Source organism: Pocillopora verrucosa, chromosome 7 (assembly GCF_036669915.1).
Source record: "Pocillopora verrucosa isolate sample1 chromosome 7, ASM3666991v2, whole genome shotgun sequence".
In the NCBI taxonomy this organism is placed as follows: Eukaryota; Metazoa; Cnidaria; class Anthozoa; order Scleractinia; family Pocilloporidae; genus Pocillopora; species Pocillopora verrucosa.
In genome coordinates this window covers 23,508,580-23,535,834 of record NC_089318.1, presented here as the reverse complement: position 1 = coordinate 23,535,834, position 27,255 = coordinate 23,508,580, and the positions used below count along the sequence as shown (strand labels likewise).

Genomic DNA, 27,255 nt, shown 5'->3' with positions numbered 1-27,255 from the left:
CTGGAAACCACTTCGCTTCGCGTCGTGGTTTCCTACGCTTATCTCGTGTTCTTCCAACCTCCCGCGTGTTTACATCAGGCTATGAAAACACGGAAACCATTTTACATTTCTTCAATATCTGCGAGGGGAAATTATTTGAGTGTTAGAAATATTTAGGAAAGTGTTTTTACCACAAGAATCTCATCGATATTATGAGCACTGTATTTTGAAATTAATTTTCATTTTGCGCTGAAAATAAAGACAAATATCTACTCGGCTATTGATGAGATGTCTATCGACGTGGTGTCTGACGTCGTAAAAGGCAAAGTCCTACTTGTGATACCAATTCTGTGTACGTGGCACGACAGCCATCAACCCACATGTTCCACATTCTTAAGATATTACCTGGTCATCACAAAAAAGTGGTAATAACTTTGCTCTATCATTTTGTCACGTCAATTTTTCCACGTGCGAAACTTGATCACTCTAAAACAGGTGAAACAATTTTCAATTCGTCATTTTTTTTTAAATAAAATCTACACGAAGGAGTTGTTTTTATTCTTTACTTTTACGAAAGTTCATCTCTGAACATAGAGCGAAATAACTTTTGCTGAACTCATGCATATATCAGTGATTCGAAATCACCATGAGAGCAAGTTTTACACAACAGTGACACTATGTAACGCAATACGTTACTTAAGATAACGTGTGTTTTGGGTGGCGAATTTTTATTTTACAAAATATCAATACCAAAGAACAATCACTTATATTACTAGCTAAGTTCGTCTAGGGAAAGAATGTGTAAATATATTTTTTTTATGAAAAATGCAAATACGGTAAAAAGTCTGACAAACCTTTTTTCCCTTTCATGACGTCATAAAAGTGACGTTGAAACCAAAAATATCACTGCTGGAAAATAAAAGGTTTAAGTAGGATCGAACAAGGAAACTGAGAAATATTTGCACTGGAGCTTTCAAGCGCAAAGCGTTATATTTTTTTACGAAGGAAATTTTCTATTTGTCAGCGAACAGTTCGAGTATGGCTGGAAGATTTGGCCTTGTGCAAAAAGAGAATGGTTCGAGAGTTCCTTTGGAGAGCATCAAGATTAAAGTCGACGTGCAGGGTTTTACAGCACACGTGTTGGCAACGATGAAATACTCGAACAAGGAGAGCAATCCCATTGAGGCAATTTTTATTTTTCCTCTGGATGAACAGGCAGCTGTGTGTGGATTCCAAGCTACAATCGATGGTCGAACCATCGTGGCAGAGGTTCAAGAGAAGCAAGAAGCTCAAGATACCTATGACGATGCCATTAGCAGCGGTCACAGCGCGTTTCTGCTGGAAGAGAGCGACGAAAGCTCGGATATTTTTCAGATTAGCGTTGGAAACTTACCGCCGGCGAAGGAGGCTGTCGTCGAGCTGCGGTTCGTGACAGAGCTTGCCGTCGAAGCCAAAGGCCGAGTCGTGTTTGTACTGCCAACAGTGTTAAATCCCAGGTACACTCCTCAAGACAGTGCCCCTAGTCTTAGCGCACAAGTTCCACGAGTAGCCGCCGTTTCATCGCCATACGCGTTCGAGTTTGAGATGAAAGTGAAAGCTATTTCCTCCATCAGTGAGATTTCTTCTACGTCTAACACTTTAAAGGTCGAGATAAACGAGAGCGATGCAACGCAAGCCAATATAACGCTCGCGGAAGCGCACAAGTTTGACAAAGACGTGGAGATACACATTTTGACGAGAGAACCTTTCAAACCGCAAGCAATCGTAGAGAGAGGAGTGAAAACAGAAGGAACGGAAGACGAGGAAGGATTCATGGCAAGTCCTGTCGTCATGCTGAATTTTTTCCCAGAATTCAAAACCTCAGAGTCGTCGGAAAAGGGCGAATTTGTGTTTGTGGTTGATCGCAGTGGAAGCATGAGTGGAAGCAAGAATGACAGCGCTCGCGAAACACTCCTGCTATTCCTTAAGAGTCTGCCGGACGGTTGTTATTTCAATGTTGTTGGTTTTGGAAGCAGCTACAAGACACTGTTCGATAAAAGTGTACTGTACAATGACGAGAATTTAAAGAAAGCCACCGATCTTGCTGGGAGCATGAAAGCCGATCTCGGAGGAACCGAAATCCTTTCCCCTTTGCAGTGGGTGTTTTCTCAGCCCCTGGTTAAAGGTCACCCAAGACAGCTGTTTCTCCTGACCGATGGTGAAGTTGGAAATACTCAGCAAGTTATAAGTTTGGTCCAAAAGCACTCCAACAGCGCCAGGTATGCATTTTTGTTCTTTTCTATTTGAAATGTTCTTGTGTTTGCTTCTTTGGAAATGTGTTATCTCCATATTTCACAATATTAATTTGTAGTGATTCTATGTAGAATTTTGATTGTCTCTAATTCTTCAGTGCATTAACATAAGCAGCAGAGTGGGGGGGGAGGGGGGGGAGGTGGGATGGGATACAGGGAGACTACAGCCCCCTCAAGTGCAGAAAAGAGCAGTTCTGCCCCCCCCTCTCCCACACACATTTAAGTGCCAATGATATTACCAGAGCAGCATAACATTAGTTTGACAAACATTCAGTCTTGTTGTCTTTTCAAATCATTTCATCAGGATCATGCTTGGCAAAATTATATGTGGTTGGACTTTTTTATTTGAATGAAAAGCTCTGGCTTGTGTGCAAGAAGCAAAAACAATCAGGGGAGGAAAAATAATAGGCAGAGTATACATTTGGTTTAGTACACAGGATGCACCCTGCTCCCCTCCCCTCCCCCCCCCTCCCCCCCACATACCTCAGCGCACTTTGCAATGTGTTTTAATCTTTAATTGCAACTTTTAGGCCAACAGTATAATCTGTACCTTACCTGGAAAACATAGGAATTAGTACATGTAGGTCTGTTAGGGATTTTATGTAGTATTCAGACATTTAAGATCTTTTTTGTTTTCCCATCCTGAGTCCTAACCCTTTAACTCCCAAGATCTCATTATTGATTCTCCTTAGTGTCTCCCACATAATTCATATGATGTTAGTTTGGAGAATTTGAAATTGGATCAACAAATAATCCACTAATTGATGTTTTTCTTTATTCTCATTATTTGTCTGCTTGATATTGTACTGATAGTGTAAGGAGAAATTCTTTCTAGGTCACTAGTGGGACTTAAAGGGTTAATTACATCATCCTGCATGAATTCTTGGTATTTGGTGTAAAGACTTTTGTTATTACAGGTGTATTGATATCTCATAGTGAAAAAAAAAAATGGTTTTATCAGTACCTCTCTATATCAATGATTTTTCCCAGCTAGAGGGTAGTATACTCTCTGTTACACTCCTGTAGAATGACCTTCTGGTTCCTGTCAGAGGGCATAGTCTCTCACTTTTTTGGCAATCAGTTGTAAAGAAATAAACTGTGGGAGTGTTGAAAATTGTAATGAAAATTTGCGGGGAATACTGGAAAATAAACACATTTTGGACTTGTAATATAAGGCCTACCCTTTTCCCAACAAATTTTCCTCTTGACTTGATTCTGAAGATGAGTATTTTCTCATGATTCAATTGTGTTCAATTATTGTAGGTGTTTTACATTTGGAATTGGGGCTGGTGCATCAACTGCACTCGTCAAAGGAGTTGCCAGAGTGGGAAAGGGGACTGCAGAGTTTGTCACAGCCAAGGAAGACCGGTTGCAGGCCAAGGTATGAAATTATTTTATTTGAAATCTGTTTTGTTATTGTCAAACCTCCATGATCAGTAGATAATTTTAAAGACAACTTGAGTGAGAACCAGAACCATTAAACTGTCTTTTGAACCTTGCACCTCCTGGGTTAGAGAATTTGATATTTTATTTACAGACACTTATAATCACCAACATGATTCAGTTCATTATGCTCATCATTTGTGTAAATTAACAAAGCATTAGATACTGAAGATAGAAGACACATGCTGACTACTTCTGTGCTGAGCAAAGGGAAGGAGAAGTGTCTTTACGTGGGAGGCTATACAGCTGTAGTTAAAAGTTTGTATCTTTTTGGCACATCAGTAGACTTCTATGTAAGCTTACTGAAGGCTTACAGTGTATGTTGCCACTGTTTTTTCCTTGAAATGATTGTTGCAGTAGTTGTCCTTCTGAAGCTATGTACTTTAAAGGTTACTTACACATGACAATCTCGTGAAAATATTTGACACATACTCTGTTTGGTCTCTTTGACAAGGACTTTCAATAGCCATTCTCCATTAAAACCTTGGAGGAGTTTTGTGTCATCACTTTCTAGTTTCTTTTTGCTGTTGTTGCTGTTCTCTGCACTGTAGAATGCCTTATTTTGTGACAGTACTCTGTTGTTACTGTTCTCTGCTCTCTAGAATGCCTTATTGGGTGACAGTACTCTGTTGTTACTGTTCTCTGCACTCTAGAATGCCCTATTGCATGACAGGACTCTGTTGTTGCTGTTCTCTGCACTCTAGAATGCCTTATGGCATGACAGGATTATTTGAGTACAAGTGACACTGCATGATCTACTTGTCTTAATGCCAAGTTTTACATCTTTCAAAACAACATATTTTTAAATATCCCCAGTTGTGAATTATATCAAATGAAAACTTTTATATTTTGTAACATTAATACTAAAAATGTGGTATAAGTTTTACATTTTGTTGCAAAGTTTAAGGGTGCATTAAATTAATATTTATATGTTTGTTGTTAAGTGTTTTACAGGATTGGTTAAAATAGAAAAGGGCATGACATGCATTACTTGGTAGTCTTGTGTAATGTTTTATTTAAGCCTTCTCACCCTAACATCAGTATGAATTCTCTCCATACTGTTCTCTATATATTTCGTAAGGTACTAGCAAGAAGACTTTGTTTGAGAATCAAGAGGCAGTTTCTGCCAAAAATTTAGATATGAATTTTCCTTTTTCTGCTGTACATTTACTTGTTTTTAAGAATTGTAATCTAAATATTCACTGACTCACCTCAAGACTGGCCAAAGTTTGTTATCTTGCAAAGAATGGTGTTGGATACACAGTAATTATGAAAATGACTTACTAGTCCAAGGAAGATCACCACAACTGACATTGCTGGTGTAGATTTGAATTCAGACATGCAGTAGTTTAATAGTTACCAAATCACACAGCTAGGAACTTACTCAAAGACCTTCTTAAAGCTGTTGAATTTATCATGATTATGCACTTAACCTCCTAAAATGAAGTGACACAGTAATGCAAAGGTATGAACTACATTTTAAATGAACAACTGTACAGATTTGATAAAGTTATTACTCCACTCAACTCTAATCATATTATATATTCACAATTTATTGTGATATCTTATGTTACTGGAATATATTCACTGCTCTTGTCTGAAAGTAATATGGTAATTAGTATACTGTATGTAAATGTGTTTCTTGGTAATTGTAAATCCCAAATTTTGTCATTTTATTACTATTTAATTTTTTAATTTTACAAGCTTGAAAAAGAAGAAATGTTGTGCTATATGTGTCATCAAGAAAGCTCTGTTATGGGCTTCCATGCACTGTTAGTAACAGGATGCCAAAATACAGTAAAACCAAATTTTTGTAATTTAATTTCGTTCAGCAAAGAATGACTCTAGTATATTTACCTTAAATATTAAAATTATCGGTACACACGGTGTATGTGAAACTGTTTTTGACAGGAGTTCAAACGAAATAAAGTAGACGACGTGCATAAAAATGAATATTTAGGTTGCATTCTCTTTGCAATTCAACGCACCAGGAGAGCTCCTGGGTGAAATTTGAGAAAGATTTCCCTGTCTCGATGAATCACTCAAACTTGACCAAGGGTTTCAAGAAGAAAAAACTGGCGTTTCTCTCATTTCTCTTGTTGATCATTGTAATAAATTTAACGGAAATTTTTAATTTATTGTTTTGTAATCTTTTTTTCCTTGTTATAAACCATCTTCTAGTTTCAACAGTGTAGCTTCAAGACTGCACTTTTTCTTTAGAATTAAAATCTGCACCCACGATTATTCGACTAGATTTGAAAACTGTAAGTAAACCTCTAGCATCATTGTTTTGCGAACGACGTTCATTTCCTGCCGTCCTAGAAGTCGGTGGCATTTTTTTATCAATTTCTCTCCAAGGCCTCGTTGTCTAAGTTTCTGTATTGAAATTCTTCCGGATTGGTGTGAATAGGGCTTTTGATGTTCCTGTTTTTGCCGTTGATGTTGAATCGTGGAAAGCTACTGCATCTTCACAAACCAAAATGAAGTCGATTCCTACTAACAAACACAAGAAACACTGTCTAACGTAAACATTACTATTGCACACGATAGTAAAAGTGCTGGGAAATAATAAGTGGCTTTAGATTAAAGTAGTTTTCAACATTAAATTAACAGGTAATCAAGACATTAAAGCGAGCCCGGCAACCTGTCATCACAAATGTGAGCATGACCTGGAAACTAGACAAAGGCTGGACTGTGCAGCAGATCCCCTCGTCTCTTCCTCCGCTTTTCAGTGGAGACAGGCTTGTGGTTTATGGCGTTTTGAAGGCGTCTGGAAACAAAAAAAATGGCAGCGGAGTGAATGAAGTGAGACTTACAGGTAACGCAGAAAATGACGATGAAGTAGATCATATCATTCAGTTTGCATCCCCTGCCACTGAAGACAGCTGGGATACAGAAGCAAGAACCGAAGAGGGAATCCTTCTTCATCAACTAGCAGCCAAGAATTCCATCCAAGAAAAACAAGATGATGTCGGTGAATCAGGCGACAGTGGGCCAAGGTCTGAGAAAGCTAAGAGTTATGTTATCAGCATCAGCAAGTCGGCCAATGTTGTATCAAAGTTGACGTCGTTTGTGGCTGTTGACAAAGACAGCCGTGAGCCTGTATCTGGACCGCTTAAAAAACAAGTGGTCAACCTTGAATCAATGCAACTTGGTATGAAACTCGCCCTAAGCGGGCCACAAAACTTTTGTTTAGCGGCTAATGTTACGGGAGGCGGAAAGGCTTTTGGAAGACCTCCCCCTCCTCCTTCTGGAGCGGTGTCTGCTCAGTCAAAAGGATTCTTCTCTTCGCTGTTTGGGGGTTCACTGAAGAAAGGAAAAGGAGAAAAAGCAGCACATTCCCATGCAGCTCTAAAATCAGTATGTCTAGCGGCACCTGAAGCTAAGGTGGAAGGTGAGAGTGGAAGCTACATGGCCTTTTATCCTCCAACAGATATGCAGATAGGTTCCTATAGTGCTCTTCCAGTTTCCGCTCACAGCCAGAAAAAGAAAGGTTCTCAATCTGCCTTGTCAGTTATTTCATTACAGAAAGCGTCAGGGTCTTGGGACCTTACAGATCAGCTGGTGTCCTTGTGCGATGCGAGTAGAAGTGATTTGATCAAAGGATGCCTAAAGGAGATTGCAGCTGACACAGCCGAAGGAGCGCGGTTGTGGGCCACCGCCCTGGCTCTGGTGCTGCTGATGGGAAAATACTCGGATCAGAAAGATGAATGGGAAATGATCGCTGAAAAAGGCAGAAAATGGCTCAAAAAGAACCTCCCGGGGAGTTTAACTCTGGATCAAGTGCTAGAGAGTGCAGCAACCGCAGTGGGAGTTTGGGTCAATACTGGACTGTGACCAGATAAATATTTAACACTATTTAAAATCTTTTTTTCACAATTACCTCATGGACATAAATTTGATGTAAAACGCAGAACCTTAATCACTTCATTACTTCAGCAGCTAAACGTAGGCTGCCCGTTAGTCCAGGTTTGTCGTGGTGCTGACTCAAATCCCATCAGATTGGGATAAAAAAAAAGATAAACTATGTTTGATCTGGCCGGACAGTGACGGAATTTTTCTTGCTAGTAGGCCGATCCGGCTGATCAATTTTGGATTAGTGGCAAGATTCCCAATTCAATTTTTATTTTAGTATAAAGACTTACGTATAGCAATGTTTAGTGCTAACTCGATGATTGAGATGACTTTTTTACCAACTTGTTTGAGAATTACCTAAAGAAACAAAGAGAAAAATCGGTCCATGCTTGTTTCCTGCTCGTTTCGTCGTTTATCAATAAAGGGAAAAATTACTGAGCGCTGATTGGTTGAGAGAGAGGGCATTTTTTTCTTAATCGAGGGCATTTTTAGTAATCAAGAGAGGGCATGATTACCTGTTAATGATTGGCTAATCCGTTGCATAGCAACGGTTCGTTATCTTGAAATTTGTTATCAAGTTTTTGTTGCAACAATGGCTTGTCGTTTTATTGAAGCGGACGACGAATTAATTGAACTTTTGAAATGCGAAAGTGAAAACAAAAACACAAAACGAAGCACAGGCTATTGGAAAGGAATTTTTGAAAAGTGGGCGAAAGATAAAAATAGACTGCGCACGTGATTTTCCTTCGTATAAATTTTGCCCTTTATTGATAAACAAGTAATCCCATGAGATCTCGTACTATTAAGGATTAATTGCACTTGAGTTTTCAAAATTTTCCAAATTGCCCTCGTCGCTTCGCGACTCGGGCAATTTTGGAAAATTTTGAAAACTCTCGTGCAGTTAATCCTTAATAGTACTTGGCCTCATGTGATTACCTATACTAAGCAGTGCTTATTTTTAAATAGCTTAAGGCTATTTCATGGCCTGTGCGAGGGAGCCAGTTTGTGGTAACTTGCACAGAAGCGACATAACGAAAGGGACTAAGATTACCAAGGGGCCAAGAAACCCACTGGTTTTCTCTCAGTCGTTCATTTTTTCGTCTCGCACCTTTGACAATGAATAATTAAGCAAGCGTTATAATGTAATGAGAATACTTTGTCGAATTTTTGGGAATTGTAGGAATTTTTGCTCTCATGTGTTTAAGAGTTCTGCATACATACGGCAGTTGGAGTGTAATGCTTAGGCTAACGAATTTAGGAAGGTTTTCACAATTTGACTTAAATTAATTGAGTAGCACTGTTATACACGTTGTAAATGCAACGTCCCTCTAAATAAATAGAAAGTTAACCGAATAATGACGACAGCGATTACAATAACGGTGAAGATAACGACAATGATACTGTTAATGATAACGCTAACGATAACGACATCAATACCGATAGCGATAACGATAACGACATCAATACCGTTAGCGGTAACGATAATGATGACGACATCAATACCGATAGCGATAACGAGATCAATACCGTTAGCGATAATGATGACATCAATACCGATAGCGATAACGGTAGCGACAGCAATAACGATAACGAAATCAATACCGATAGCGATAACGGTAGCGACAGCAATAACGATAACGAAATCAATACCGATAGCGATAACGGTAGCGACAGCAATAACGATAACGAAATCAATACCGATAGCGACAACGATAACGACATCAATACCGATAGCGATGACGATAACGACATCTATAGTTGAGTCAAGATTGTTCCATAGCTTAGTAGTTTTATTGCTAAAATTTCATTATTAACTGTGTCAACAAATGTAATGTTTACTTGCAGACACAGGCAAAAATGTTTAAAGAAACATTTATGAGAGAAGGCTTATACTCTGCCTGATGGAAACGATAGATTTCGCTAAGTTTGGTGTTTCATTTTCGTTTCTTATTCGCTGAAATAAAATGTTATTAAATATTCGAAAACACAAACAGCATTGAACGTATACATATAGTATTTTCTTTTATCGAGAAGCTATTAATTTAAGCGTTCTAATGCTTTATATCTCTGTCACATTTTTCTTGGACACCAAATGAATTCGTCTTTTGCTTGACTTTTACGTGAAAATCAGGCTTCTCCTGACAACTTGCATAGGAGTTTTGAAAGTGGTCTCTGAGAAAGGAGAGAAATGTAAGAGATCAGCGATGAAATGTACAGGTAAGTGTATATATCTTGTCAAGATTACCATGCGCGGTAACCAAGACAGAAACTTTTCATTTTAACCGGGAATAGGTAGACTCGAGGTAGATAAGTATGTACGTTGAAATGCTATGACATGAGCCATTACCGGTGTGCGAGTTAGATACTTTCATTTTTATGTAGAAAAAACTGTATGACTACATTTTAACGTATTATTTTTATTGAAAATAAGGATTTTAATCATAGAATTTTCAAATACTTAGGATACAAAATTAAAGAAACAAGTTTACCACCCTCGTTATTTCAAGAAAACACTTATGGCGCTAAATTCACCCAGGTACAGGACAGACTTAAATTATTGAAACCTACAAAGAAAAGAAGGCACAGATAAAACAGTCATAATGGAATGATGGCTTTTACGACTGACGATTAAGATTTTCGGCCATTTTACGGCTCATGGTTAATTTCTTTCCGTCACAGTTAACTTTTTTGTGACCAACGGTTAATATTTGTCAATTTTCACCCCACATGGCTGAAATTTCGACGTTTTAAGGCTAACGGTTAACCCCATCAAAACCCTCATATTTAGTAAATAAACGGAGCTCAACAAAAAAAACTCCATGCCGCTTCAGTAACGACACTGTTGGCGTTAAATTTACAGTTTCAGCTGAGAAAAACCTATTATTTAGGAATGGTCTCAGTTGCATAAACGACATGCTTAATATGCAATCCAAATGCATACAGTACTCATGTTTGATCTTCATGGAATGGCGGTTGCAAAAAATGTCTTCTACTAGTGTAATAAGAGCTATTTATAGAATGTATTCAATTTATTATAATAAGTAGTGGAGATAGGTGAAGATGAATACCCATAAAAAGCGAGGATAGTTGAGACACCGCTTCGCGAATCGATTTCTGTGAACTTCTTTAAACGGTTGTGGATAATGAATTTTCGTAAATACTAAAACAGTTACAGGTGTTGAAGACGCGCGCTCATTTGCTACTCAAACTCCGAAAAATCCTTTGTTGAAATATAGAGAAGTAGGTTAATGTTCACTCTTATCCGCTGGATAGCGATTTATGCTTGGATATAGTGTTCGATAGTGTTATCAGCCCTTTACACAACTGGAGTAGCGCTTTTGTGTCTACACTTCTCTCGGCTTTCTTCATACTTTCATGAAATATAGTCCTTGGTACAGATATGAGAAAATGTGATGAACTTAGAATGACAGCTTAGCTGGCACCGATCGTTTCATATCTGCGAGGGGAAATTATTTGAGCGTTAGAAATATTGAGCGAAGTGTTTTTACCACGAGAATCTCATCGATATTTTGAGCACTGTATTTTGAAATTAATTTCCATTAATTTCCCATCTGGGGCTCGGATTTTTTCTATTAAAAAAATAATTTCCATTTTGCGCCGAAAATAAAGACAAATATTTACTCGGTTATTGATCTCATGTCTATCGACGTGATGTCTGATGTCGTCCTATTGAAGGCAAAGTCTTACTTATGATATCAATTATGTGTACGTGGTGCGACAGCTACCAACCCACACGTTACACATTCTTAAGATATTACCAAGTCATCATAAAAAGTGGTAATAACACGGTGGTTCGTTGCTGCGGTAATTCCATTAGTATTCCACGTAAGTACTAAAACAAGGAACGACCTAAAACCACCTAAAACCACCTACAACCATCTTCAACCACCTCAAAAATTTCAACAACCACCTACAACCACCTCAAAAACATCAACAACCACTCGCAAACTATCTAAAACCATCTAAAACAAGGCATAAATGTCTAAAATAAGGCGAAACGACAACATGGCACGTACACGAAATACGAGAATCGAACGAAACCTCTACCTCCCCCTGAAATCTTACTCTCCCTGGTCCCATGTATAATCAACCATCTCACGAAATGAAATGCGATAGCATGCTAATTATTTTATATTCCCTCAGCAAGACTTAAAGAACTTTACAAAATGAAGTAACATGTTACAAAAAATAATACATTGGGAATCATACATAGGCGCGCGTATATATGGAAGTTTTTGTAATCATGATTCAAAGCATTTTCCATCTTAAGAGTCAGCGCCAACGCACTCTACGATTGTTATTCGAGGATAGTCAATTCATTTTTTCATTTGCATTCATTAATGAGGTCGGATTTTCTTCCCAGAAAAGGGCTATTGTGTTTATACGATAAACAAAATAATACATGGTTGCTTGTAGATATGGAATTTCTCTTCTCGTGTTCAACTCGACATCTCACTCGTTCACTGCGCTCACTCGTGAGCTATCGAGTTAAACACTCGAAGATTAATTCCATATCTACGCGCGCCTATGTATTATTCCCTATTTATTATTTTTTGTAACTTGTTAGTTAATTTTGTAAAGTTCTTTATATCTTGTATACAAGCAGTGGAGAAAGTATTTTCGCCGGCGAGATTCGAAGGCCAGGATGTTCTTAGAAAATAACATTTCAGTTAACAACCGAAATCACAGGGAGCTTTCCATCTGGTGTGTAAAATATATTATTTTAAATTTTATTACAACTTCAATGATAAATAATCTTAGGTGACATTGCAGTTAAAATTTACCTGGTTAAAAAGTAAACTTATGTAAACTTTATAAATGGTAATAAAATATGATTATGGAGCTTTCTGGTGATACATTGACAGTGAAAAGTCTTATTCTATATAGTCTCACTTGCTAATGTACCCTCAAGGCGTCTAATAAGAACATATTTGTTTCCACTAGTGCTTAATTGCCTACTTTGCAACTCCATTTTTAGGTCACTTTCATATTTCTAGGGTTTAGATTACGGCTATTTGTAACTGGACCAACAGGCTTTTTGCTGCATAAGTGAACACTTTTATGAGCCTGGTATGTTACAGTATCAGGAAATCTCTCATTACATACTGAGCATAGGACTGGTTTTAATGATGAAGGTACTTCAGGTATTAGTTGCTGTCCCTCTGCACACTGGACAGTCACCCTGGCATCTACACATACCTCATATATATAATCATTTATTTCCTTTTCTCTTCCACAATTGCAAAAGCTGCTTGAATTTAGCTGAGAAGGAAGCCGAGACTTAAAGTGAGAAGTATAAGAACTTGGCATTGGTTGATGTTCTGGCAAATAAAATGCTCTTACATAATTAGCTCTCATGACTTGCCACCATTTCCCTTTTTCAGTTGTTGTATTGGATCTGTTTGTCAAATCCAAGTCATTTTTAACCCCTGAATGTTTAGCCTCCTTTGTCTGTAATGATATTATACCATAACCCACTTTGTAAATTTCAGTTTAGTTGCATGATATGGTATGGCATACCCTATTGTCCACACAGTTACATTAACATTCGATGAAAAAATAATGCATATAAATTAAAATAAAGTGTACAAAATTCTGTGAGCTCACCAAGGTAGGAAGGGCTAACTTCAATTTTGTTAAAAAGAGCCCCAGCATTCCTAAGGAATTGTGCAATTTTTCCTAAGGCTAATCTTTCTAGTTTCTGGGCTGGGGATTCATCTAAGACTTTAAGGGCATCAATGAGCCTAAAAGAAAAGTTTGCCAAAGCAATGGCCTGGTCTCCTATCAACCGTACTGGAAGCTTCTTGTGCCTCTGAGCCTCATCATTATAGTGATCCTTAATCACAGAAGCTAAATACCCCAACCCACAACCAAGTTCACCAAAATCTTCCTTATGGTTACTTGACAGTGCATTGTCCAGGTCACATACAAACTTTTGGTTAGAGGCATTAACAAAATCAACCGTAGTAGATCGTTCTCCAGCACCATCATTATGTGGAACATAAACTTGTGATTTTCTATTCCCATTACCATTTCCTTGATCAGCTCTCCTTTCTACAGCTGAGGCACTTAATATATCAATAAATTTGGTAAAAACACCTCTTTGTGCTGCTACCCTGTATATGATATTTAACACATGTTGCCATGCATTAATTTCACAGTGGATAGGCTCTGGGTGCTGCCGCTCTGCAAAAATTCCAATTCGGGGGGTGCCTAACTGGCGAATTCCATTCTCTGCCATGAACTGTAGTTTTCTAGAATGGCGATTTTTTTCACTCAGGGAAGATGGCAGGGAAATCATAAACTCATTTACCCTCTTAACATGGGAATTTCTGACCTCCAGAGTATAAGGTTTGAATAAATCTTCTTCCCCCATCCCAATAGTGGCACCCATAGTACACATATTTCCTTTGCTTACGTTAGCATAAGGAGATGGGTAAGTGGCAGCTTGATTTAACTCATTGTTAGCCCAGCTTTGCCAGCTCATATCAGCACTGGGCTGAAACTCTACAGTACACTGCTTGTTAGAAACAACAAATACATTACCCTCTAACATTTCCATTTCATCAGTGTGTTGCTTCCAGATACTTTGCAACACCTCATCTTTCTCCCCTTGAATGACACAATGTAAAATGTACTGGAAATCCCTGCTTCTCACACTGTCCCCAAAATTCCATGATTTTAGGCTGCCAATTGACATGGTTAGCTGACTTGACTCAGGGGTCCCATCATCAGAAAATTGCATGATGAAATGATTTATGTTGTCATTAAACAAATTAGCTTACGGAATAAATAGGGAAGTCTAAGGTGCAGATCAATTATCATAAACACCAACCCAGTTATTGTTCTGGAAACACCCGGTGCATTGGGAATTTGATTAACATGACCAATGTCAAGACTTCTCACAAAATTCTCCTCCCATTTGTCAGAAATAGCTATATTTGGCACCCTTAAGTCCAAACCTAAACATTTTATGTTACGGGGTACCCATAGATCAGAGTTTGGATCAAAAACTGAAGACTGAGTTTTGCAGACAAGGGCATACTTTCTGCCAGACAGAAAGTTCTGGTACTTCATAAAAACAGCTTGTTTCAAAGCCTCATCTGAATTTTGATACCCTTTCATTGTCTTGTCAAACAGACCCTGGAGATATTTCCCTCGTTTAAGTCCAGAAATCAGTTTGTCCATGGTTTGATTGTCAGCAGTAGATGAAATATAACCCCAAGCCCCATATATTGACCCTTCTTTTCCCCCATGAATAAATTCTAATACATTTTTTGTCTCCTGTCTTCGTCTGTACTTAGTGCTGGAATTGACATTTGTAATCATATCATAAGTTGTACTGGCATTTTTTTCTCCTAGCTACTGAAAAGCCTTTTTGTTCAAGCAGAGATTTAAATTTGTGATATTGCTCATTTAATTGTGTTACTTTTTCCTCTTGTTGCTTTACTTGATCTTCCTTTTCTTCCACACTCTTTTGAAGGCTTTTTAGCTCTTCTTCTACTGCACCTTTCTGAGCAACAGAAGTTTGTATTTGTCCCTCTTAAAAAAAAAACCAAAAAAAAACAAACAGAGGAATTAGATCTCAACATTTTTTGCAATCACATGTAAGTAAAATACTAAAGGAACAGAATGTTGTACATACATAACTTAATTTTCCGTTCGAACTTCAGAGTAGCATGGTGGTAAAAATGAAATCTTTTGCACGTTTCGAAAACACTCAAAGTTATAATATTACCATATTCATCCAGCCGAGCCTTTTTGGCTTCAATGTCCTGTGATAGCCTTTTGTTTTGTTCTTGTAACTCTCCTTTTCTTTTCAAAGCTACATGTGAAGATGAACTCTTCCAGAATGCGTGAAAAGTTCTACTAGAATCACAGCGTCCTTGGTGAGAATCAGGCTTACTGTATTTTCTGCGTTTTCGACTGCAAAGTGAGCAAGAAATTTAAGTTATTCAACATAACCACACAAACGCAAATTCGACGTTCAGAATTGCTTTGCTTACCTATCGTCCCGTTTATCCCCTGAAAAATTGCTGGCCATACGAAGATTCTTCCTCGAATGGTCTTTTCACTGCCGTAATTATACACAACGATCGGCGATCTGTAGAGAATCCAATATGGCTGCCAGAAAGAAGCATCGAGCGCTCGATAAAATCGGGGTTTAAAATGTACAAATTTACGGTGCTAAACTTCAGAATACCCCGCAACTTTGGTCCGCCTCACTTACATGTGTCGGGAGGCTTTGAAGATCGAGGCGTAACATAATACACGCTATTCTTATTCAATGACATGTAAATGAGTTGCGGGGTATTCTGAAGTTGCTCCAGGTAGGATACAACGAGAATAGAAAATTACCCAGGATGGATTTCCCCCTCACAACGCGCCAAATTCACATTCTTAAACGATTTCACCTTGAAAACACAATCCTAAGGGGGGGTCCCGAAATCAAAAACATACTTTAGTATGGGAAGAATATACCTACCCCTGAAAGTAACGATTTTGACCTTTTTAGCTAGCGTTTAAACCAGGAATTTGTCTCAGAAAGGGACTGAGTAAAACTCGCTTTTCGTTACCAAACGGAAGCGTATGCAAGCTTTATTATTAGAAAGCCATAACTGGAATGTTGGGCAACTGTGTAAGATGCAAATGTATTCATATTGTTTATTGTATTGCCGAGCAGCGAATTTCAATATCTCCACCGCTACTGAGCCATCGAACGCGAAAACAACAAAGGCCTGTTGGATCACGTGACGACAGGGACGCTGTGGGAGGAAATCGCATAGCAACGAACCACCGTGTAATTTTTGTGTGAAAACTTTGCTCTATCATTTTGTCACACCCAATTTTTACACGTGCGAAACTTGATCACTCCGAAACAGCTGAAACAATTTTCAATTCGTCATTTTTTAAAAATAAAATCTACGCGAAGGACTTGTTTTTATGATACTTTTTCGAAAGTTCATCTCTGAACATGGGGCGAAATAACTTTTGCTGAACTCATGCATTTATCAGTGACTCGAAATCACCAGGTAAGCAAGTGTTACACAACAGTAACACTATGTAACGCAATACGTTATCTAAGTGACGCGGATGTTTTGGGTGGCGAATTTTAATTTTTATCTCAACAAAATATCAATAACAAAGTACAATTACTTATATCATTAGCTAAGTTCGTCTAGGGAAAGAAAGTGCAAAGATTTTTTTATATGAAGAATGCAAATACGGTAAAAAGCCTGACAAACCTAATTTTCACTTACATGACGTCAGGAAAGTGACGTTGAAACCAAAAATGTCACAGCTGGAGAATAAAAAGCTTAAGAAGGATCAAACAAGGAAATTGAGAACTATTTGCACTGGAGCTTTCGATTTGTCAGCGAATAGTTCGAGAATGGCTGGAAGATTTGGCCTTGTGCAAAAAGAGAATGGTTCGAGAGTTCCTTTGGAGAGCATCAAGATTAAAGTCGACTTGCAGGGTTTTACAGCACACGTGTTGGCAACGATGAAATACTCGAACAAGGAGAGCAATCCCATTGAGGCAATTTTTATTTTTCCTCTGGATAAACAGGCAGCTGTGTGTGGATTCCAAGCTACAATCGATGGTCGAACCATCGTGGCAGAGGTACAAGAGAAGCAAGAAGCTCAAGATACCTATGACGATGCCATTAGTAGCGGTCACAGCGCGTTTCTGCTGGAAGAAAGCTCGGACATTTTTCAGATTAGCGTTGGAAACTTACCGCCGGAGAAGGAGGCTGTCGTCGAGCTGCGGTTCGTGACAGAGCTTGCCGTCGAATCCGAAGGTCGAGTCGTGTTCGTGCTGCCAACAGTGTTAAATCCCAGGTACACTCCTCAAGACACTGCCCCCAGTCTGAGCGCACAAGTTCCACGATTAGCCGCCGTTTCATCGCCATACGGGTTCGAGTTTGAGATGAAAGTGAAAGCTATTTCCTCCATCAGCGAGGTTACTTCTTCGTCTAACACTTTGAAGGTCGAGATAAACGAGAGCGATGCAACGCAAGCCAGTATAACGCTCGCAGAAGCGCATACGTTTGACAAAGACGTAGAGGTACACATTTTGACGAGCGAGCCTTTTAAACCGCAAGCAATCGTAGAGAGAGGAGTGAAAACAGAAGGAACGGAAGACGAAGAAGGATTCATGGCAAGTCCTGTCGTCATGCTGAATTTTTTCCCAGAATTCAAAACCTCAGAGTCGTCGGAAAAGGGCGAATTTGTGTTTGTGGTTGATCGCAGTTGGAGCATGTGGGGAAGTAAGAATGACAGCGCTCGGGAAACACTCCTTCTATTCATTAAGAGTCTGCCGGACGGTTGTTATTTTAATGTTGTTGGTTTTGGAAGCAGCTACAAGACACTGTTCGATAAAAGTGTACTGTACAATGACGAGAATTTAAAGAAAGCCACCGATCTTGCTGGGAGCATGGAAGCCGATCTCGGAGGAACCGAAATCCTTTCCCCTTTGCAGTGGGTGTTTTCTCAGCCCCTGGTTAAAGGTCACCCAAGACAGCTGTTTCTCCTGACCGATGGTGAGGTTGGAAATACTCAGCAGGTTATAAGTTTGGTCCAAAAGCACTCCAACAGCGCCAGGTATGCATTTTTGTTCTTTTTTATTTGAAATGTTCTTGTGTTTGCTTCTTTGGAAATGTTTTATCTCCATATTTCACAATATTAATTTGTAGTGATTCTATGTAGAATTTTGACTGTTTCTAATTTTTCAGTGCAATAAAATAAGCAGCAGAGTGGGGGGGGGGGGGGAGGTGGGATGGGATACAGGGAGACTACAGCCCCCTCAAGTGCAAAAAAGAGCAGTTCTGCCCCCCCTCTCCCACACACATTTAAGTGCCAATGATATTACCAGAGCAGCATAACATTAGTTTGACAAACATTCAGTCTCGTTGTCTTTTCAAATCATTTCATCACGATCATGCTTGGCAAAATTATATGTGGTTGGACTTTTTTATTTGAATGAAAAGCTCTGGCTTGTGTGCAAGAAGCAAAAACAATCAGGGGAGGAAAAATAATAGGTGGAGTATACACTTGGTTTAGTACACAGGATGCACCCTGCTCCCCTCCCCTTCCCTCCCCCCCCCCCCCCCCCACATACCTCAGTGCACTTTGCAATGTGTTTTAATCTTTAATTGGGACTTTTAGGCCAACAGTATAATCTGTACCTTACCTGGAAAACATAGGAATTAGTACATGTAGGTCTGTTAGGGATTTTATGTAGTATTAGGCATTTAAGATCTTTTTTCCCATCATGAGTCCTAACCCTTTAACTCCCAAGATCTCATTATTGATTCTCCTTAGTGTCTCCCATATAATTCATATGATGTTAGTTTGGAGAATTTGAAATTGGATCAACAAATAATCCACTAATTGATGTTTTTCTTTATTCTCATTATTTGTCTGCTTGATATTGTACTGATAGTGTAAGGAGGAATTCTTTCTTGGTCACTAGTGGGACTTAAAGGGTTAATTACATCATCCTGCATGAATTCTTGGTATTTGGTGTAAAGACTTTGGTTATTACAGGTGTATTGATATCTCATGGTGAAAAAAAATTGGTTTTATCAGTACCTCTCTATATCAATGATTTTTCCCAGCTAGAGGGTCGTAAGGATAATCTGCTACACTCCTGCAGAATGACCTTCTGGTTCCTGTCAGAGGGCATAGTCTCTCACTTTTTTGGCAATCAGTTGTAAAGAAATAAACTGTGAGAGTGTTGAAAATTTTAATGAAAATTTGTGGGGAATACCGGAAAATAAACACATTTTGGACTTGTAATATAAGGCCTACCCTTTTCCCAACAAATTTTCCTCTTGACTTGGTTCCGAAGAAGAGTATTTTCTCATGATTCAATTGTGTTCAATTATTGTAGGTGTTTTACATTTGGCATTGGGGCTTGTGCATCAACTGCACTCGTCAAAGGAGTTGCCAGAGTGGGGAAGGGGACTGCAGAGTTTGTCACAGCCAGGGAAGACCGGTTGCAGGCCAAGGTATGAAATTATTTTACTTGAAATCTGTTTTGTCATAGTCAAACCTCCATGATCAGTAGATAATTTTAAAGACAACTTGAGTGAGAACCAGAACCATTGAACTGTCTTTTGAACCTTACACCTCCTGGGTTAGAGAATTTAATATTTTATTTACAGACACTTATAATCACCAACATGATTAAGTTCATTATGCTCATCATTTGTGTAAATTAACAAAGCATTAGATACTGAAGATGGAAGACACATGCTGACTACTTCTGTACTGAGCAAAGGGAAGGAGAAGTGTCTTTTCGTGGGAGGCTATACAGCTGTAGTTAAAAGTTTGCATCTTTTTGGCACATCAGTAGACTTCTATGTAAGCTTACTGAAGGCTTACAGTGTATGATGGCACTGTTTTTTTCTTGAAGTGATTGTTGCAGTAGTTGTCTTTCTGAAAGCTATGTACTTTAAAGGTTACTTACACATGACAATCTCGTGAAAATATTTGACATATGTATACTCTGTTTTGGTCTCTTTGACAAGGACTTTCAATAGCCATTCTCCATTAAAACCTTGGAGGAGTTTTGGGTCATCACTTTCTAGTTTCTTTTTGCTGTTGTTGCTGTTCTCTGCACTGTAGAATGCCTTATTTTGTGACAGTACTCTGTTGTTACTGTTCTCTGCTCTCTAGAATGCCTTATTGGGTGACAGTACTCTGTTGTTACTGTTCTCTGCACTCTAGAATGCCCTATTGCATGACAGGACTCTGTTGTTGCTGTTCTCTGCACTCTAGAATGCCTTATGGCATGACAGGATTATTTGAGTACAATTGATACTGCATGACCTACTTGTCTTAATGCCAAGTTTTACATCTTTCAAAACAACATATTTTTAAATATCCCCAGTTGTGAATTATATCAAATGACAACTTTTATATTTTGTAACATTAATACTAAAAAAATGTGGTATAAGTTTTATATTTTGTTGCAAAGTGTAAGGGTGCATTAAATTAATATTTATATGTTTATTGTTAAGTGTTTTACATGATTGGTGAAAATAGAAAAGGGCATGACATGCATTACTTGGTAGTCTCGTGTAATGTTTTATTTAAGCCTTCTCACCCTAACATCAGTATGCATTCTCTCCATACTGTTCTCTATATATTTTGTAAGGTACTAGCAAGAAGAATTTGTTTAAGAATCAAGAGGCTCTTAAGTTCGTGATCATTTCCTGTCTTCTCTTGACCTTCATGTTTGATTCCATGGTGGTATTGTAAGGAGAAACTAGATGCCAGTCACTCTAATGGGTTGAAGAGTCAAGCATAATTGATGAATCCATTTCCTTCAATCATATCTGTCAAAGAATTGGCAGATAGGATTTTGTTACACAAAAGTAGGAAAATCTGTTGCTCTGTTCAAGGAGAATTGTACATGTATCTTTGTACTTTGGTGTAATTTTGTCCTTTTTTTACACTTTGGTTTAATGCAGAAGAGACTTTCAGATTTCAAGGGGTTGGCATCTTTGCTTAATGCAAAGGAAATCTTTCTGTCACAAATTTAGATATGAATTTTCCTTTTTCTGCTGTACATTTGCTTGTTTTTAAGAATTGTAGTCTAAATATTCACTGACTCACCTCAAGGCTGGCCAAAGTTTGTTATCTTGCAAAGAATGGTGTTGGATACACAGTACTTATGAAAATGACTTACTGGTCCAAGGAAGATCACCACAACTGGCATTGCTGGTGTAGATTTGAATTCAGACATGCAGTAGTTTAATCGTTACCAAACTACACAGCTAGGAACTTACTCAAAGACCTTCTTAAAGCTGTTGAATTTATCATGATTATGCACTTAACCTCCTAAAATGAAGTGACACAGTAGTGCAAAGGTGTGAACTACATTTTAAATGAATGAACTGTACAGATTTGATAAAATTATTACTCCACTTAACTCTAATCATATTATATCATCTCAATTTATTGTGATATTTTATGTTACTGGAATATATTCACTGCTCTTGTCTGAAAGTAATATGGTAATTAGTATACTGTATGTAAATGTGTTTCTTGGTAATTGTAAATCCCAAATTTTGTCATTTTTATTACTATTTAATTTTTTAATTTTACAAGCTTGAAAAAGAAGAAATGTTGTGCTATATGTGTCATCAAGAAAGCTTTGTTATGGGCTTCCATGCACTGTTAGTAGCAGGATGCCAAAATACAGTAAAACCAAATTTTTGTAATTTAATTTCGTTCAGCAAAGAATGACTCTGGTATATTTAACTTAAATATTAAAATTATCGGTATACACGGTGTATGTGAAACTGTTTTTGACAGGAGTTCAAACGAAATAAAGTAGACGACGTGCATAAAAATGAATATTTAGGTTGCATTCTCTTTGCAATTCAACGCACCAGGAGAGCTCCTGGGTGAAATTTGAGAAAGATTTCCCTGTCTCGATGAATCACTCAAACTTGGCCAAGGGTTTCAAGAAGAAAAAACTGGCGTAATCACCATCAGCAAATCAACAAATGTAGTATCAAAGTTCACTTCGTTTGTGGTAGTTGATAAAGAAAGCCGTCAGCCTGTGCCAGGTCCGATGAACTCCATTATTCACAGCACTGGCAGGACTTGGGATGTTCCGTCGCAACTCCAACACGACGCATACGTTCAAAGCTGCACCTCGCAGGCTCCGCAGGCGTCTCACAAGTATGAAAACAACTCCAGAACTTGCTCGGCAAAGGGAAAAAGAAGAAGAAATGTTTCGGGTTATTTTAACTCTGAAGGTAAAAAGAGCAAAAACACAGCAGTTACGAGAAAATCCCATATCAAGTCAAAAGGATTCGTCTCCTCGCTGTTTGGAGGGTCACGAAAGAAAACAAAGGCAGCAGCACTGACTAAAACATCACTAGAAATCACAGCTGCGGCTGAACCTTTAACTTTTGATGTTATCTCACCACCGAAAGGTTCTCAATCTGCCTGGTCAGTTATCTCATTACAGAAAGCGTCAGGGTCGTGGAACCTTACAGAACAGCTGGTGTCCCTGTGCGGTGTGAGCAGATATGATTCGATCAAAGGGTGTCCAGGAGAGATTGCAGCTGTTGCAGCTGAAGGAAAGCTGTTGTGGGCCACCACCCTGGCTCTGGTGCTGCTGATGGGAAAATACTCGGATCAGAAAGATGAATGGGAAATGATCGCTGAAAAAGGCAAAAAATGGCTGAAGAAGAATCTTCCTTCAACTGTCACTGTCGCTATAATACTGGAGACTGCAGCAGCTACAGTTGGAGTTGAAATTAACTCTGGTCTTTGAATGGCTCAGACACGCCTTGAGGAGGATCAGCTTTAAGAGCCACCGTGACACATCAAAAGAACGGCTGCGAATAAGACTGTTAGTGCGCGTAAATCCCTCGGGAGAGACGAAAAAAGTTGACATTTTGGGAGGCGGAAGTGCATTCGGAGCACCTCCCCATCTTCCTTCTGGAGAGATGTCCGCTCATTCAAAAGGATTCTTCTCTTCGTTGTTTGGGGGCTCACTGAAGAAAGGAAAAGGAGATAAAGCAGCATGTTCTTATCCAGCTCTAAAATCAGTAGGTCTAGCGGCACCTGAAACTGTTGTCGATGGGGAAGGTGACAGTAAAGTGATGACAAGTCATTTGGGGTCATCCAATCAAACTGCTACATGGCCTTTAATGTTTCAACAGTTGTTTCAACAGTTATGCAGAAAGGCTTCTGAAGCTCCTGAAGCTCCTGTTCCTGAAGTTTCCGCCAACAACCAGAAAAAGAAAGGTGCTCGGTCTGCCTTGTCAGTTATTTCATTTCAGAAAGCGTCAGGGCCTCGGGACCTCACAGATCAGCTGGTGTCCTTGTGCGATGCAAATAGAAGTGATTTGATCAAAGCATGTCCAAAAGAGATTGCAGCTGACACACCTGGAGGAGAGCTGATGTGGGCCACCGCCCTAGCTCTGGTACTGCTGATTGGAAATTACTCGGATCAGATAGATGAATGGGAAATGATCGCTGAAAAAGGCACAAAATGTCTGGTAAAGAATCTTCTGGGAAGTTTAACACTGGATCAAGTGGTAGAGAGTGCAGCAGCTGTAGTGGAAGTTCCGGTTCTTTCTGGACTGTGACTGGCTGGCCAAATATTTCCATTATTTCAATATGTCACAATTACCTCAGTGTCGTTTGCACAAATTTGATGTAAAACATTGCTCAATTAACTACTGAAGACGCTAACCTTAAGCCGGCCGGTAGACCGAGTATGCTTGGTGCTGATTCATATTTTGCATCAGGAAAAGGAAAAAACTAGACTCTATTTGATCTAACCGGACAATTAGGGTTAATGATTAAATTTTTTTTGTTCGTAGACCTGTCCGACCGACCTGTTTGGAATTAGTGGTAAGATTCTCAATTAAATTAGTTTTCAGTATGAGGCGTACAAGTGCTCTTTCCTAACCCGAGAATTCAGATGACTTTTTTACCAAATTGTTTTGAAAAGATCTAAAGCAAAACGACAAACATTGGTATAACGCTTGTTCGTTGCTTGTTTTGTCGTGTAGCAAGTTCCTTCCTCAACTAGCTCGAGGCTATCTATGGCCTGTACCAGGTAACCAGTTTATGGTAATTTGCAAAAAAGCGAAGCAGGCTACAGAGAAGAAAGAAGGGCACTAGGATTACTGAGGGGTGATGATCTTTGCAAATTTTATCTCACCCGCTCAATCTTTCGTCTCGACCAGCTAAAAGTTTCACATAGGCTCTGGAGATGTTGTTGCTGCTGTTGTTGTTGTTTTTACACCTCAGGAAGCTTTTGCGAGTGTTTTTAGCATCAGTGATAATTTACAGACGCCGTTGGGAAAACTTCAATTACTGAGATGGAAATCTAACACATTTGAAAGTAAAATATTTAGGAGGCATAATAATTTATTCGAATTAATTGCGAAGGCTTTGTTGTGTCTTTGTAAATTGTAGGATTCTTCCCCGTAAGCGTTAAAAAAGCTATGCAAATATACAGCGGTCGATGTGTAAAGTAATTCTAACGTGTTACGTAGTCTAACGTAGTTAAGTGAACAATTTTCTCAATTTTAATGAGAAAAATTAATTAGAGATGTTATAAACGCATGTAACGTTCCTATAAATAAATTGAAAGTGAAGAAGCACATTTTGGAAACGAGAAAAGTGTGCGAAACTTACATTTGTTCAGGCTCTGACTCACGTTTCTTCCTTAGTGCTAATTAAAACCTGCACCTACGATTTCTTTACTAGATTCGCAAACTATGAGTCTAATTCGAGTGTCATTGTTTTGCGAAGGACGTTGATTTTCAGCCGACCACACAGTAGGAAGTTCACTGTTTCTTTTTTTTTTTAAATTTCTCCTCAAGGCCTCGTTGGCCAAGATTGTTTCTTCAAAATTTCCAGATTGGTGTGGATGGGGTTCGTGATGTTCTTTTTTTTGCCGTTGATTTATTCGTTAAGACCTTTTTGGTGTTGAATCGTGGAGAGCTACTGCATATTCACCTAGATTAATTAGTACTATTGCACACGATAGTAAAAACGCTGGGAAATGATGGGTGCTTTTAGACTGAGGCAGTTTTCAACTTTAAATTAACAGGTAATAAAGACACTAAAGCGAGCCCGGCAACCTGTCATCACAGATGTGAGCATAATCTGGAAACTAGAAAAAGACTGGACTGTGCAGCAGATCCCCTCGTCTCTTCCTCCGCTTTTCAGTGGAGACAGGCTTGTGGTTTATGGCGTTCTGAAGGCGTCTGAAAACAAAAAAAGCGGTAGCGGAGTGAATGAAGTGAAACTCGAAGGTAACGCAGAAAATGATGCTCAAGTGGATCATATCATTCAGTTTGCATCCCCCGCCACAGAAGACAGCTGGGATAGAGATGCAAGAACCGAAGGAAGAATCCTTCTTCATTGGCTAGCAGCCAAGAATTCTATTCAAGAAAAACAAGGTGACGTCAATGAATTGGGCGACAGTGGGCCAAGGGTTGAGAAAGCTAAGAGCTATGTTATCAGCATCAGCAAGTCGGCCAATGTTGTATCAAAGTTAACGTCGTTTGTGGCTGTTGACAAAGACAGCCGTGAGCCTGTATCTGGACCGCTTCGAAAACGAGTGGCCAACTTTGCCTCAATGATTACGTCTGCGGCTGATAGGAGACAAGCAACAAGAACGAGAACACAGTCTGCCAACATTCCGTGGGCAGCCGGATTTTCATCTGGAGCTCGTCCACCTCCTCTAAAAAAAATGAAATGGCCAAAAATGACCAAGGCAAGCTACCATGGTGCTCCTCTCGTTTCCACTCACAACCAGAAGGGTTATGGGTCATCCAATCAAACTGCTACATGGCCTTTAATGTTTCAACAGTTATGCAGAAAGGCTTCTGAAGCTCCTGAAGCTCCTGTTCGTGAAGTTTCTGCCAACAACCAGAAAAAGAAAGGTGCTCGGTCTGCCTTGTCAGTTATTTCATTACAGAAAGCGTCAGGGTCGTGGGACCTCACAGATCAGCTGGCGTCCTTGTGCGATGTAAGTAGAAGTGATTTGATCAAAGGATGTTCAAAAGAGATTGCAGCTGACACAGCTGAAGGAAAGCTGATATGGGCCACCGCCCTGGCTCTGGTGCTGCTGATGGGGAAGTACTCGGATCAGAAAGATGAATGGGAAATGATCGCTGAGAAAGGCAAAAAATATCTGAAAAAGAATCTCCCGGGGAGTTTAACACTGGATCAAGTGCTAGAGAGTGCAGCAACCGCAGTGGGAGTTCAGGTCAATACTGGACTGTAACCAGATAAATAATTACCAGTATTTTACACCTTTTTCACAATTACCTTAGTGACATGAATTTGATGTAGAACGCAAAACCTAACTCGCGTCATTACTTTAGTAGCTAAACGTAGGCTACCCGTTAATCCAGGTTTGTCGTGGTGCTGACTCAAATCCCATCAGAATAGAATGAAAGAAAAAATAGACTATGTTTGATCTGGCCGGATAGGGACGGAAATTTTCTTGTTAGTAGGCCGATCAATTTTGGATCAGAGGCAAGATTCCCAGTTAGTTTATCATTAGTATGATGATTTACGTATACCAATGTTTAGTGCGAACTCGGTGATTCTGATGATTTTTTTTACCAACTTGTTTTCAAATTATCTAAAGAAACAAAGAGAAAAATCGGTACCATGCTTGTTTCCTGCTCGTTTCCTGCTCGTTTCGTCGTTAAGTAGTGCTTATTTTCAACCAGCTTAAGGCTATTTCATGGCCTGTGCGAGGGAGCCAGTCTGTGGTAACTTGCACAGAAGCGACATAACGAAAGGGACTAAGATTACCAAGGGGCCAAGAAACCCACTGGTTTTCTCTCAGTCGTTCAGTCTTTAGTCTCGCACCTTTGACAAAGAATAATTCAGCAGGCGTTATAATGTAGTGAGAATACTTTGTCGTGTTTTTGTGAATTGTGGGAATTTTTACTCTCGAGTGTCAAAAGAGTTCCGCAAATATACCGCAGTTGGCGTGTAAAGTTACTTTAACGTAATGCATAGGCAAACGAATTAAGGACGAAAATTTTCACAATTTTAAATCAAATTAATTGAGTAGCTCTGTCATACATGTTATACTTGTAGTGTCCCTCTAAATAAATAGGAAGTTAACTGGCATTAAGTCTTGAAATAAAGATTGAAA

General features: G+C 39.0%; 2 protein-coding genes and 2 pseudogenes across 3 annotated transcripts; 3 read left to right on the top strand and 1 right to left on the bottom strand.

Moving 5' to 3' along the window:
* Positions 1 to 899: 899 nt before the first annotated feature.
* On the top strand, positions 900 to 27,255 carry LOC131792179 (von Willebrand factor A domain-containing protein 5A-like). Of its 2 annotated transcripts, XR_010718157.1 has the most exons (4): positions 900 to 2,237; positions 3,534 to 3,651; positions 6,327 to 7,793; positions 26,600 to 27,255. XR_010718157.1 is itself a non-coding variant. In XM_059109557.2 (3 exons), the coding sequence occupies exons 1-3, from the start codon at positions 1,018 to 1,020 to the stop codon at positions 7,548 to 7,550; spliced, it is 2,562 nt and encodes an 853-aa protein (XP_058965540.2). In that variant the 5' UTR covers positions 900 to 1,017; the 3' UTR covers positions 7,551 to 9,548. The 2 variants fall into 2 exon arrangements, 1 of the variants encoding a protein (XP_058965540.2); XM_059109557.2 differs by lacking the exon at positions 26,600 to 27,255 and having other exon boundaries at positions 6,327 to 9,548.
* LOC131792017 (uncharacterized) lies at positions 12,321 to 15,927 on the bottom strand (annotated as a pseudogene).
* On the top strand, positions 16,881 to 26,605 carry LOC131792074 (von Willebrand factor A domain-containing protein 5A). Its single transcript, XM_059109439.2, has 3 exons — positions 16,881 to 18,191; positions 19,483 to 19,600; positions 25,186 to 26,605. Exons 1-3 carry the CDS (start codon positions 16,882 to 16,884, stop codon positions 26,365 to 26,367), a joined length of 2,610 nt encoding a protein of 869 aa, XP_058965422.2. The 5' UTR covers position 16,881; the 3' UTR covers positions 26,368 to 26,605.
* LOC136282197 (von Willebrand factor A domain-containing protein 5A-like) lies at positions 22,018 to 22,887 on the top strand (annotated as a pseudogene).

Excerpts from the sequence above, each read along its gene's own strand:
- LOC131792179 (XM_059109557.2), top strand. The coding sequence starts at position 1,018 with ATGGCTGGAAGATTTGGCCTTGTGCAAAAAGAGAATGGTTCGAGAGTT. Across the intron at positions 2,238-3,533 it reads AAGCACTCCAACAGCGCCAG|GTGTTTTACATTTGGAATTG; the intron begins GTATGCATTTTT and ends CAATTATTGTAG. Across the intron at positions 3,652-6,326 it reads AAGACCGGTTGCAGGCCAAG|GTAATCAAGACATTAAAGCG; the intron begins GTATGAAATTAT and ends TTAAATTAACAG.
- LOC131792074 (XM_059109439.2), top strand. The coding sequence starts at position 16,882 with ATGTCACAGCTGGAGAATAAAAAGCTTAAGAAGGATCAAACAAGGAAA. Across the intron at positions 18,192-19,482 it reads AAGCACTCCAACAGCGCCAG|GTGTTTTACATTTGGCATTG; the intron begins GTATGCATTTTT and ends CAATTATTGTAG. Across the intron at positions 19,601-25,185 it reads AAGACCGGTTGCAGGCCAAG|GTAATAAAGACACTAAAGCG; the intron begins GTATGAAATTAT and ends TTAAATTAACAG.